Genomic DNA, 14,393 nt, shown 5'->3' with positions numbered 1-14,393 from the left:
CATTCACAGAAGAAGCTCGATGAAGATGACACTGAGGATGAAAAGGAGGTGGGTGAAGATGACACTGAGGATGAAAAGGAGATGGGTGAAGATGACACTGAGAATGAAAAGGAGATGGGTGAGGATGGGAAAGAGACAGAGAAAACTGAGAGTGTCTCTCCACAGATTCACAGCTGTGAACAGCCAGACTCACCTTCAGGCAAAAGTGTGAGTGAGTTTTCATCTTCCTTCTTACCTTCACTCTTGTTCCTGTCTTTTCCTTGATTATGAATACAAGAAATTGGGCCATTCAGTCTCTTGAGCCGACTCTGGTGCTACCCAGATCATGGTTAATCTATCTCAGCATTGTTATCCTGCACTGCACCCTGATAAGTGCAAATCTACCAATCTGAGTTTTGAACAGACTCAATGCCTGAGGAACCACAAACATTTGGGCAGAGAATTCCAACAATCTATCACTGTTTAAGTGAAGGAATTCCTCCTCATCTCTGTCCTAACTGGCCTGCTGTATCTCTGAAGTGGGCACACTTACTGTTTTCCGGGGCCTGTAGAGTTTAGAAGGATAACCAACAGGAGATATACATTCTCCAGAGACCCCCCACACTGGCTGTGGAGCATCAGGTCCAGAGATCTAACTACATGTAATTCCAATGATTTCTCTACTAACGTGTTCTTACTGATTAACATCATACAGTTTGTTGTTCACAGTTGTTTTTAAATTCTCTTATTTCTAGGATGTTTTTAATGCTTTTCTCTGTGAAACACAGCATTCATTTAGTTCCTCTGCCATTTCTTTGCAAAGGGGAATAAAGTCAGGAGAATTTATACTCAGCTCATATTTGCTTTTTTCTCTCTACGTATACTTTTCACATTCATACAAAACATTTCTACACTTCTCACCAATTTTCATGAATGATCCTAAATATAAAGTGTGGGAGGGGTTGAGCCCTGGGACAGGGTTGGAGAAATGTAAGTTAATAATCTGAAGGTTACAAAATTCGATTGCGCCATATTTCACTTCAGTTTGCTCCATGCTCTTTGTTAATTTTCCTCTAACAATCCCTGTCCTGGGCAGTTTGGTTCATTTTATCAATGACACCTAGTCTTTCCTTATTCAGGAAGATCCCAGAAGTGAAAGTGTCTCAGTTAAAGTGGGAAACCTGGAGGAATTTGCTTTCAGACCAGCTCCACAAGGAACGGTTATAAAATGTCGGATCACCAGGGACAAGAAGGGGATGGATAAGGGAATGTTTCCAACCTATTACCTGCATATGGAGCGAGATGATGGGAAAAAGGTACTTGTTTGATTCTACACCCAGGATCACAGGCAGGACGCTAACGCCTTCAGATTCCACCATAACTTTCAGTGGACTGGAGGAAAATGGAGTGCACAGGAGGATCCCAGTGATCCCCACCAAATTGGGCTCCCCAAACCCTGACATCATCCAAATCTGTGACTAAAGGGATGATAGTTTTATAAAAGCCACATTTTGGCCAATTGTCCAGTTTTATTTCCAAAATTTTTGAAGTTGTATCTGTCTTTGAGCCTCCCTCTGAAAAATTCTCAAGTGTCAGGCAGCCATTTTGTTGCCATGGCTTGGTTACCGGGCAGTGGGCAAAGTGAAGTGACTTTCACTGGGGAAACTGGGAAGGCGGGGGGATTTGTCGAGCTGGGGATGTCGAGCCCGGGTGGGGAGGGGATGTCGAGCCCAGGTGGGTGGTGTTGTGTCGAGCCCAGCTCAAGGGGAGTGGATCAAGTTTGGGGAGAGGGGATCGAGCCCAGAAAGGTGAGTGGGAGATTGAGGGCAGAGCATTGGGAGTGTGTAATATCCTGCTCCGTCCCAGCCACATTCACCTGTAACAGGGATTAGACTTGGATTTGTGTTCCCTGGGCATGTTCCGGAGCCACTCAGTGAGGGCAGTGTGGGTGATCTATCCCAATTGATCTGGGAGAGATACATCCTCCTGATTGATCAGGGTGAGGGGACGAGAAAGGTTCACCCTCTCAATTCAGAGCAAGGACAAATTCTGAGCGTGAATTGTCTGTGATATGATTGGTTTTAGGTATTCTTGATGGCTGGGCGAAAACGCAAAAAGAGCAAAACATCAAATTATCTCATTTCGACAGATCCAACGAACCTGTCCCGCACTGGAGAGAGCTTTATCGGAAAATTGAGGTGAGAGTGAGCCTTTGTCAATTCCATGGGATCAGATGGGAAGTTGCTGATGGTTTTTGCAGTGATTGTAATGTGATCATCCAGGTGGACCTCACGGAACATGAGTTCTCTAATTGGAGCTGTTAATCTGGACCAATCAGGGAACCTGGCTGACAGATATAAACAGGAATGTCAGAGGTTCTGCTCACTCTGAGACCTGGCGCTGAGGGGGCTGGATCAGTGACGAGGACTCCCCCGTGTGAATAATGTGTGACTTGGTGCTGGATACCAGTGCATGTGGAGTTATTTCAGCTCCCCTTCCCCACCCCCAGCTGAGAATTGTCATGCAGGAGGCCAATCAGCCCATTGAGTCAGCATTGGCTCTGACTATATTAACTTGGTGCCAATCTCCTGCCTTTTCCCTGTACCTCTGCACACAGCCCCATTTCAATCATCATCCAATTCCCTCCTGAATACCTCCATTGAACCTGCCTCCACTACTCTTCCAGACTGTATTCCAGACTTGAACCATTCACCTCACATTTGTTCTTTTGCAAAACACTTTAAATTTTACATTAGGGAACAGTTTCTCCCATTTATTTTCAGCCCAGACTCCAAATTTGTAAAATCTTCTATCAAATCTCCCCTTAGCCTTCTCCTCTCCAATCTTTCCTTTGACTGAAGTTTCTCATCCTTCTCAAGTATTCTCATCAATATATTTTATTCTTTCCAATGCATTCACATCTTTCCTAAAAGCTGTGCTGCTGAGAACAATACACAGTGCTTCAGCGTGGGTCTAACCAATATCCTATAAAATTCATCATAACTTGTCTGCCCTTGCACTCTGTGCTCTACCTAATGAGACCTACAGTACTGTATGCTTTATTAACAGCTCTCTAAACCTGTCCTGTCCACTTTATGTAGCTATACACCCAGATCTCTCTGCTCCTGAACACCCTGAAGAACTGTACCCTTTTTTTCTACTGTCTCTCCATATTCTTTGTACCAGTGCATCAGCTCACACTTCTCCACATTGAACTTCATCTGCCAACTGCCTGCCCACTCCACCAACTTATTAATGTCCTCATGAAGTGTTACACTGTCCATCGTTCAGTTTACAAGTCTCCCAAGTTTTGTGTCATCCACACACTTTGAAATTGTCCCTTGCACGTCAAAATTTGGATCATTTGTATAAATCAGGAATTAATCTCAAAAATACAATTTCTATTGATATTCAGGAAGTCAGATTGTATGTTGGCCTTTATTTCTGAGGGAAAGGAAGATAAAAAGAGGAGGGTTTAGAAGAATGAGATGTGACCATATTGAAACATATATAATTCTTAGGGACTTGATAGAGTAGATGTGGAAATGGTGTTTCCCTTATGGGAGAGTCTGGGACCAATCAGCATAATCTCAGGATAAGGACATTTCAGACAGAGATGAGGAAGAGATTCTTCTCTCAGTTAATCTATGGAATTCTCCACTGCAGGGGACTGTTGAGGCTGAGTCATTCAGTATCTTCAAGACTCAGATAGACAGATTTTTCATCAGTAAAGGGGAATCAAGGGTTCTGAGGAAAACAAGAGAGTGGATTTGATCAGCCATGATCATCTCATTGAATGACGGAGCAGCCTTGAAGGGCTGAATGGCCTGTTTCTGCTCCTAAATCTTTTTGATGTAAATGCAAGCATCTCACTACTGACTCTAGGGGTTCTCCATCACAAAAGTTCCTCAGCCCAAAATAATATCAATGAATCATTAATCTCTGTTTCTTATCCCTCAGCTAATTTTGCATCTATTTGGTACTGCCCATTTATTTAATGGATCATGGCTGTTGTGTGGCACCGTATTGCATGCTTTTCAGAAGCCCATGTGCACCATATCTACAGCACTACCTTCATCAATTCTCTCTGCGATTTCTTCAAACAATTCCAGCATGTTAGTTAGTTAGAAATTTCCATTAACAAACCCATGTTGACTTTCTTTAATAAAACACATTTTCCCAAGTGATTATTAATTCTAACCCAATGTGTTGTTTCTAGAACTTTCTATCCCACTAAAGTTGAACTGACTTGTCTGTATATGCTGGGCTTATCCCTAACCTTTTTGAACAGGCCATTGTTTACAATTCTCCATCCCTCGAGACTAAGGAAGACTGAACATTCATACCTAATATCGCTGCAATTTCCATTCACTTCCTGCAGTTGGCTGGTAATCCAGAAGCTTAGTCTATTGCACGAGGGACAGGAGTTCAATTCGCTCCTTTGAAACTGGTGCAATTTAAACTCAATGAATCAATATGGAACTGAAACAGTAACAGTGACCATGAAATGATTGTTGATGCTTATAAAACCCACCTGGCTCACTAATGTCTCAAAGGATTACAGAAATAACATCCCAAAAAAAGGGGGAAATACTGGGTTTAATGAGAAGGAGGAATTGGATGAAATTAATATTAGTAGTGAAATAGTTTTGGGAAAATGATTATTTAAATGAAATGTTTCATTCCAAAGTAAGGAAGTGGCCTGAGAAATAGCATGGGGGCGAGAATTTATCTTCTGAAATTCTGCAACAGTTCCTACAGATTGCAGGGTGTCTAATGTGCTCCTGTGTCTTATGGTCTTATGGTCTTAACTATGTAAGGAGGAAAGCAGAGAGAAACAGACAATCACAAATCAGTTAGTATGACATCGGTAGTGGGAAAAATGCTAGAGTTCATTATAAAAGATATGATGGCGGAGCAATTGGAAGATAGTGACAAGATTAGACCGAAGCAGTACAGAATTATGAAGGGGAAGCCGTGCTTGACAAATCTGCTGGAACCTTTCAAGGACATAACTAGGAGAGTGGGTAAGAGGAAGCCAATGGATGTAGTCTACTTAGATTTTCAAAACGCTTCCCATAAGGATCCACATAAGAAACTGATATAAAATTAAAGCCATGGGATTGTGTTGTGAACTGGTTGGCAGAGGAAAAACACAGAGTAAGAATAAACGGGTTTTTTTACAAGAGGCAGGCAATGGCTGGTGGAGTACTGCAGGGATTATTGTTTGGCCCCTAGCTATTCACATTATATGTTAATGATTTAGATGAGGAAACCATATGTCGTATTTCCAACTTTGAAGATGACACAAAGCTGGGTTAGGTGGTGCTCTGTGAGGAGGATGCAGAGATGCTTCAGTGAGATTTGGATAATCTAAGTAAGTGGGTAAAAGTATGGCGGATGCAGTATAATAAAGATAAAATGTGAGGGTATCCACTTTGGAAGCAAAAGCAGGCAGGCAGATTATCATCTATTGGATATCTTGGGAAAGGGGGATATGTAACAACACCTGAGTATCCACGTTCACCAATCACTGAATGTATGTAACAAAAACAGAAATTGCTGGTCTGGCAGCACCTGTGGAGAGAAATTAACATTAATGTATCGGGTTAAGTGATCCTGCACTCAACCCAAAACATTAACTCTGACATCTCTCAACAGATGCTTCCAGGCTTACTGAGCTTTTCCAGTAATTTCTGTTTTCTTTCATACTTACAGCATCTGTAGTTCTTTTCGCTGAAACCAAGCATGCGGGTGCAGCAGGTGATGAAAAAAGCAAATGGTATGTTGGCCTTCATACAGGATTTGAGTACCACAGCCAGGATGTTTTGCTGCAATTGTATTGGGGTTTGGTGAGACCACACCTGGAGTATTGTGTGCAGTTTTGGCCTTCTTATCTAAAGATGTGTTCTAGCTATTGAGGGTGTGCAAAGAAGGTTTAGGCAAACCGATTCCTTAGATGACAGGACTGGCAGTTGAAGAGACTGGACTGGTTATGACTGCATTCACTAGAGTTTTTAGAAGAACCTGTAAAATTCTAATAGGCTCGATACACGAAGGATGTTCTCAATGATAGGGGAGACCAGAACTAGGGTCTAAGGATATGGGGTAGGCCTTTTATGGCTGAGATGAGGAGGAATGCCTTCACCCGGAGAGTGGTGAGCCTGTGGAATTCTCTACCACAGAAAGTGGTCGAGGCCAAAACATTAAATGTTTTCAAAAAGCAGGTAGCTATGTTTCATTGGGATAAAAGGATCAAATGAGAAAGGGGAGGAAGTGGGAAAAGGGACTGAGTTGGATAATCAACCATGATCATATTGATAACTGAGCATGCATAAAGGGCTCCTGCTCCTAGTTTCTATATTTCTACATTAAGGGAGGGAAATCTGCCATCCTTACCCAGTCTGGCTTGCACATGACTCCAAACCGACTGCAATACGGTTGACTCTAACTCCTGTCTGAAGTTACCAGAAAGGCCATTCACTTCAAGGGCAATTAGGGATTGAGAACAAATGCTAATATCCAAGAAAAGAATTAAAACAAAACTTCCTTCAGTTTCCTTGGATGCATTTCATCCGATCTGGTGGCCTTCCAATTACAAGTACAGGCAGAATATCCAGTACATCTTCCTCATCAATGTTAATCCTTCTCATCCTCCTCTGGCCCCATGGCTTGAGTATCTCCTTCTTCAGTAAGAACAGATGCAATGAATTAATTTACCATCTCTGTCATAACCCTTAGCTCCAGCTGTAAATCTCCTTTTTGGACACAAGCCAGACCTGCCCTCCTTTCATCATCTATTCACTGTTTCTGTGCCTAATGAACACTTTGGAACTCACCTTAATGTTAACTGCTGGCCTCTATTCATAACCTGTCTTTGCTTCTCTTATTTGTTTTCTAATTTATCCTTTTAACTTTCTGTATTCCACCTGGTTCTCGATTGTATCTTCTACCTGACATTTGTCATGAGCATGTTTTCTTTGGTATCTTAATTTCTGCCTCTTTTGTCATCTAGGATCTGGATTTGTTTGTCTATTGTTGCGAAATTGGGTATAATATTTGTGGATTGGAAGGCAGGATGTTAGAATTTGTTTGTAAAATGATGGAGGAGGGAAGAGGGTGTGGTCCCTTTAAAAGATGGTGTTTTTTAAAGGCTTGAAGAAAATAAAATGTCTGCAGGCAGCAGCAGATACACAGGGAGTTTTTGAAATTGAAGCATTGTACCAGAATGGCTATACTGTTAGCAGGCACAACAGCATTTTTCCAACACAACAGGTTTTTGAATTTAGCCAATTAATTTAAACCATGTCCTAGATACCAAAACCCAATTAAAAATTTCAGTGTCATGGTTTTGACAACCTAGGATCAATCCTATTGTAAGAAATTATTAGGTCATCAAGAGTATAAAAGAAGAGGGCATTTGGAAATCAGTGTGACAACAAATCGCTATCTGAAGAGAACTCACTGGCTCTCACAGAAATCTCGAAGCTCTCAGAGTAAGCACTATCTTAATAAAAGTACTATAGCACTCTTAGCTAATGTTCTTAATACAGTCATTCAATGGAGAAGGGCATTCCTGAATGATAAACAGCTGAGTAGGCAAAGAACATTCCAGAAGACTTATCCTGGATATAATTTTGAGAGACTAAGTTTTATATTGTTTTCTTTTTATTTTGGTTTCTATAAGTGGGACTTTTATTCATTGGAACAGCATACCAGCAGAGTTTTGTTTTATTTGGGAATAGTTAGTAGTTAAGGGGAGAATTGTTTGTTTTGTTAGTGGTTCTGTTAATTTGTTCACTGTTCGAGTTAGATAAATAAATTGTTACTTGTTGCTTATGAAGTGAGTATTGGAGATTTTGTTCATTTAACCACTCCTTTATAACACACTGGGGTTAAGAGGCAGATTATACCACTTTTCACACTTCCTTTATAACAGATTACAAGATGATATGAGCTTCTCTGGGTGTTTAAGTTTTAATTATCGGAGAGGAAAAAAAACCCAAGAAAGTGAAAAAGGGGCGAATGGCCTTCTGATACAGAAGCATCTCTATTGGTCTGGATTACATAAGTTTCTACTTAAGAGGGGAACACACAGTGCTGGTGGTATTAAGAGAGGGACTGGGACAAAGGATGTGGTAGAAGAGGCTAAAACAGTGGGATTAGTTGAGGTGGTGAAGGAAATCCCAAGAGAAGTCGAGGACCTGCAGGAAAGTGCACAGCCTAGTCATGGGCTGGATAGTGAGATGGTGCCTGATCGCTTCAAAGATTTCACCTGTGGATCAGGATTACTCAGGTAGAACAGGGGAGTAGGTAAAGAAGTTACAGCAACTGGTCAGTCTCTAATAGTAAGAGATGATAGTCTTTGCACTCCTTCTGAAATGTTAACTGAGAAAGTGATAATCTGTGGAATAACTGGAGTGAGATTTAGTGTTCCTCTGTGTCACATAAGACTGGGGAAGAGACAAAGGGAATGATTGACAGAGGATCTATTCCAGGAGTACGTTTTGTTTTTGGAAACAACGTAGCAGATCAAAGGTGGGAGTGATGCCCCTTATAGTGGAGAAGCCAAAAGAAAACCAGGGAACTGAGGAGTGAAAAGAAAAATACCCCGGAATTTTTCTGGACTGAGTGGGGACAAGATCCCACAGCCATAGGTTAAAGCAAGAAAGGAAAACCAAATAGAAAGATGAAAGAGTTGAGGTCCTGTTAGCTGACACTTTGTTTGATGAAATGGTAAAGGAAAATCCTGAACAGGTGGAAGATCATGCTGATGTGTGTTTAGTTCTGAAGGACTACTGGAGTTACAACAAAAGATGAGACAACAAAGGATTTATATCATAAAGTTTACTCAGTAAAAGAATAACAATGTTTTCCAGAATGCTATTATCTTAAGGATAGAATCCTAAGTTGGAAATGGAGACCTCGGCAGGTTAGTGCAGTGGAGAAATGGGTGGAAGTTCACCAGATTTTGTGGCCGGTAGCGTACAGACAGGAGGTATGGTGGGTAGCACACAGAGTACCTGTAGGAGGTCATCTAGGAGTGAGGAACACTCAGGCTCAGATACAGAAGTGTCTCTATTGGTCTGGATTACGTAAGTATGAGGTTGCATTTTGCTGTCCATGCAACGTGTGCCAGGTGGGAGAGAAGCCACAGGCAGCGATAAAACCCGGACCTTTGATGCCAATTCCCTCATTTGAAGAACCTTTCACGTGGGTTCTGATTGACTGTGTAGGTCCCCTCCCCAAAACCAAAAGTGGGAGCCAGCATTTGTTAACCATAAAGGAATTGCCTACCAGGTTTCTGCAGGCAATTCCATTACGGACTGGCAAGGCATAAAGGTGTTGTGGAGGAGTAGCTTGCTTTTGTTATCCGTTATGGCCCACCCAGGGAGATTCAGTTAGAACCAGGATCCAGTTTTACTGCTATATTATTTTATGAGGTCCTGGTAGTTTAGGCATAAAACACTATTCAAGTGCGTACCATCCTGAATCCGAGGGAGCACTAGAAAAGTGGCATCAGACCCTAAAGACAATGCTGAGGGCATATTGCCAGGATTACCCACATGACTGGGATAAAGGTGTCCCATTTATATTATTTGCTTTTAGAGAGGATCCAAATGAATCAACTCAGTTTACTCCATTTGATTTGATATTCAGACACAAAGTAAGAGGATCTTTAATATTAATTAAGGAAAAGTTGATAGGTCCGAGGTCAGAGATCTCACTGTTGGATTATGTATCTGAGGTGAGAGCAAGATTAAACAATCAGTGAATTAGCTAGACAACACCTGAAGGTAGCACAGCACCTAATGAAACAAGAAGCAGATAAGAAATCTAAAATTTGGAAGTTTGACCGTGGGGATGAAGTATGGGTGCTGTTACCAGTAGAAGGAGATCCCTTCAAAACAAGGTTTAGTGGTCCTTATCAGATTGAGAAGGATTTACATCAGATGAATGACCTGGTAAAGATGCCAGATGGGAAAAAAATTTATGGGGTATGTCATGTGAACATACCGTGACAGGAAAAGGGAGCTAGAGAAACAGGTATCAGTTACTGCCACTCAGAGGGAGGAATCAAGTCTAGATGATGTGGATTTTGATGTGCCTCAGAATAAATTGAGTAATGAGGAAGTCTTGAAAGATTGGGATAGGGTAGTGAGCTTTCTACCTCAGGAACAGAAAACTGAATTGTAAGTCTGTGGCAGCACTATGAGGACATATGTAACATTTAATACAATGGAGAAGACTAATGCCATAGTACATGAGGTTGACCTAAGAAGTGCTGTTCCATTAAAGAACACCCCTAAAGACTGAATAAAGTATGGAGCTGGAGGAGCACAGCAGGCCAGGCAGCATCAGAGGAACAGGCGAGCTGACGATTCTGGTCGGGACCCTTTGCATCAGCCTTCCTGCTCCTCTGATGCTACCTGGCCTGCTGTGCTCCTCCAGCTCCACGCTGTGTTATCTCTGACTTCAGCATCTGCTATTCTTGCTATCTCAACCCTATAGGCTTAATGCTTTCAAAGCAACATAGGTACAGAAGGAAGTCGAAATGATGCTCCAAGATGACATCATCAAGCTGAGTCAAAGTGAGTGGAATTTATTGATTGTGTAGGTTCCCAAATCTGATGGTACTTAATGGTTCTGCATAGGTTATCAGAAGTCTAATGGTATGACTAAATCAGACTCATACCCAATTCCAAGGCTGGAGGACTGTGTGGAAAAAGTTGGACAAGGCAAGTAGTTTTGTAGGAGAGAGTGAAAGGAATTTTTGCTTTTGGAACCCCAGTTGGGCGATACCAATTTAAAGTAATATCATTTGGAATGAAGAATGCACCAGCCATATTTCAAAGACTTTATAAACAGAGTTGTGGCAGGACTGACTGGTTGAGCCGTATATATAGATGACTTAGTGATCTTTAGCCATTTATGGAACGATCACGTGATGCATTTGACAGAGCCTGCTGAGAGACTATGGAAGGCATCGTTGGTCATAAATTTGGCAAAGACAGAATTTGTGAAGGTGGAAGTGATGTTCTTAGGATACAACATTAGACACTGGCGGATGACACCAAGGAATGTGAAGACGAAGATCATCAAGGAATTTCCAAGACCACCTTCGAAGAAGGAGGTGCCATGATATTTCAGACTGCGTGGATTCTACAGGAAATTTGTACCAAACTTTAGTAACGTGCTGGCACCACTGACAGATTTGTTGAAGAAGAACATGAAATTCCAGAAGGCAGTTGAGAATTTAACAGCATTGTCAGCCACCATGCCAGTTTTAGCTGCACGAAAATTTCTTGAAACCCTTTAAGATCACCGTCAAGCACAAGCAATGCAGGGGTTCTGTTGCTCGAGGAGAGTAAATGTGGAATTGAAAGGCCAAACAGTTAGTTTTTAAAGAAACTCAATATCCACCGGAGAAAATATTCAACTGTTGAAAAAGAGTTATTGACTTTGGTACTGGCCTTATAACATTTTAACGTTTATGTTGCAAACACTGTATCAGAGACAGTTGTGTACACTGATCACGATCCTTTGACATGTTTGGAAAGTTATGAAGATAACAACACCAGACTATTTTGTTGGAGTCTTCTTTTACAAGTGTTTAATTTACAGATTGCACATTTTGCAGGACGTGAAAATGTTATTGTGGATGCGTTAAATAGAAAATGTGCCCATAAGATATAAACAGTAGTGTTATATATGTATATAGAATTAGTATGAAATGTGTAACTTTAGATTAATAACCTATGTATCTAATAATAATGCGAAGATTTAGAAGAACCATCAAGCCATCTTCTCACCATGATGGTTAGTTTTTTTTCTTAAGTGGGGAGGTCTTGCGACGTTGGGTCTAGTAGTTGTGGATTGGAAGGCAGGACATTAGAATTTGTGAAATGATTGGGGGGGGAGAAGAACGTGTTGTCCCTTTAAAAGATGATGTGCTTTTCTAGGCCTTGGAGATTAAAACAAAATACCCACAGGCAGCAGCAGATGCACAGAAAGCTCTTGAAATGAAAACATTGTGTCAGAACAGCTGCACTGTTAGCTGGCAAAACAGCATGCTTACCAAGGCAATGGGATTTTGAATTTAGCCAATTAATTTAAACCAGGCCCTAGACACAAAAATCCAATTAAAGTCAAATATAGTTTTGACAATCTAATCAATCCTATTGTAAGAAATTAATAGGTCATCAAGGGTATAAAAAAAGAGGGCATTTGAAAATCTGTGTGACAGTGAACTGCCATTGCAAATCACTGGCTCTCACAGAAATCGCGAAGCTCTCAGTAAGCACCATCTAAATAAAGGTACTGTAGCACTCTTAGCTAATGTTCCTGATACAGGAAATCAGCAGAGAAAGGCATTCCTGAATGGAAAACAGCTGAGAAGGCAAAGAACATTCTGGAAGACTTATCCTGGTTGTGATTTCAAGATACTAAGTTTTAGTTTTTTTTTCATATTACTTTGCTTTATATAAGTCGGATTTGTATTTATTAGTAAGGCATACATTTAGAGTTTTGTTTTATTCAGAAATAATTAATAGTTGGGGGAAACTGTTTAGTTTGTTAGTGGTTCTGTTAATTTGTTCACTGTTAGATAAATGAATTATTACTTTTTGCTTATAAAATGAATATCAGAGATTTCTTTCATTTCGCCACTCCTTTATGACAGAATGGGGCTAAGAGGCAGATTATACCACTTTTCACACTTCCTTTGATGGATTACGAGGTGAGGCGAGCTTCTCTGGGTATTTCAGTTTTAATTATCAGGGACGTGTCGCCTGCCCCCTTTGTAACATTTCATTTCCGTTTTGAGGGAATACACCTCAACTGTTCCTGAACCCTCTATTCTTTGAAAATGGTCCATTGTTCAGCTGCTGTTTATTCTGTAAAAAGCAGATGTGGCAGCACCTCCTTTCTCACTGGACTGGAAATATCCTGCTGCACAAAACATTCCTGAACTCAATCTGAGAACTCTTAGTCCCTTCTGCCCTTTCTGCTACTGCTTTCCCAGTCTGTAGCCTGTGCCTGGGGTCAGCAGCCTGTACCCACAGTCTGTAGCCTGTTCCTGGGATTTTAATTAATCTGGTAAACCTTTTCCAAACTGCTTCCAATGCATTTAACATCCTTCAGTAAGTTTAGTGACAGTACAGTGCAGAATACTCCAGATGTGGTCTCACCAGTGTTCCGCATAACTAAAGAATAGCCTCCTAATGTTGCATTCAACTGCTCCCCACAGCAATGTACAACATCCATTTAGTTCTCCTGATTACCTGATGCACTAAAGGGCCAATGTTCTGGAATTCATGCACCATGACACCAAGATCCAGGTTGCCACCCAGGTTGATAGGGTTGTTAAGAAGGTGTACGGTGTGTTAGGTTTTCTTGGTAGAAGGATTGAGTTTCGGAGACATGAGGTCATGTTGCTGCTGTACAAAACTCTGGTGCGGCCGCACTTGGAGTATTGCGTACAGTTCTGGTCGCCGCATTATAGGAAGGATGTGGAAACTTTGGGAAGGGAGCAGAGATTTACCAGGATGTTGCCTGGTATGGAGGGAAGGTCTTATGGGGAAAGGCTGAGGGACTTGAGACTGTTTTCGTTGGAGAGAAGAAGGTTAAGAGGTGACTTAATAGAGACATATAAGATGATCAGAGGATTAGATAGGGTGGACAGTGAGAGCCTTTTTCCTCAGATGGTGATGGCTAGCACAAGGGACATTGCTTTAAATTGAGGGGTAATAGATATAGGACAGATGTCAGAGGTAGGTTCTTTACTCAGTGAGAGGTAAGGGTATGGAATGTCCTACCTGCATCAGTAGTAGACTCACCAGGTTTGAGGGCACTTAAATGGTCATTGGATAAACATATGGATAATAATGAAATAATGTAGGTTAGATGGGCTTCAGTTTGGTTTCACAGGTCGGCGCTGCGTCGAGAGCCGAAGAGCCTGTACTGCGCCGTAGTGTTCTATGTTCTATGCTCCATGTTCTATGTTCTATTCTCTATGCCCTATCCCTCTGCATCTCAGAACCCTGCAACTCATCAGCATTTGAATAATATGCTTTTATTTTTGTTTGATTATCAGATCAAAATATTTCCTCATTGTATATTACAATGTATCAACCAAAACTGCTGGAGCGTATCTCCTTAATTCTTACAGATTGCACTGTATTCCCAAACAGAGCAGACCCTTCCTATTTTCGAATATAACATTCTCATGTTGCTCATTGGCAGGTCTAATGTCTTTGGCACTAAGTTCACTGTGTTTGATAATGGAGTTAATCCAGAGAAGATACCAATGGTGCCAGAGAATATGATGCTTCGGGAAGAGATAGTAGCTGTATGTTATGTAAGTATTTCATTGTGATTGGTTCTAATGTCTTAAAGACTGGGAGGAATGAGCT

General features: G+C 41.3%; 1 protein-coding gene across 4 annotated transcripts in view; it reads left to right on the top strand.

Moving 5' to 3' along the window:
* The window catches only part of LOC125447045 (tubby protein-like), a 60,159-nt gene that overhangs the window by 37,383 nt on the left and 8,383 nt on the right, over window positions 1–14,393 (top strand). For all 4 annotated transcript variants that reach the window (XM_059640649.1, XM_059640651.1, XM_059640650.1 and 1 more), the window contains 4 exons: window positions 1–207; window positions 1,119–1,295; window positions 2,065–2,177; window positions 14,224–14,338. The exon at window positions 1–207 is cut by the window's left edge and continues 2 nt beyond it. In XM_059640649.1, coding sequence (XP_059496632.1) covers window positions 1–207; window positions 1,119–1,295; window positions 2,065–2,177; window positions 14,224–14,338 — 612 coding nt within the window. The remainder of the gene's footprint in view (window positions 208–1,118; window positions 1,296–2,064; window positions 2,178–14,223; window positions 14,339–14,393) is intronic.

Source organism: Stegostoma tigrinum, chromosome 38 (genome assembly GCF_030684315.1).
Source record: "Stegostoma tigrinum isolate sSteTig4 chromosome 38, sSteTig4.hap1, whole genome shotgun sequence".
Classification (NCBI taxonomy): Eukaryota; Metazoa; Chordata; class Chondrichthyes; order Orectolobiformes; family Stegostomatidae; genus Stegostoma; species Stegostoma tigrinum.
Note: the sequence above shows the minus strand (reverse complement) of the source record. Positions and strands in the feature narration are given on the sequence as shown.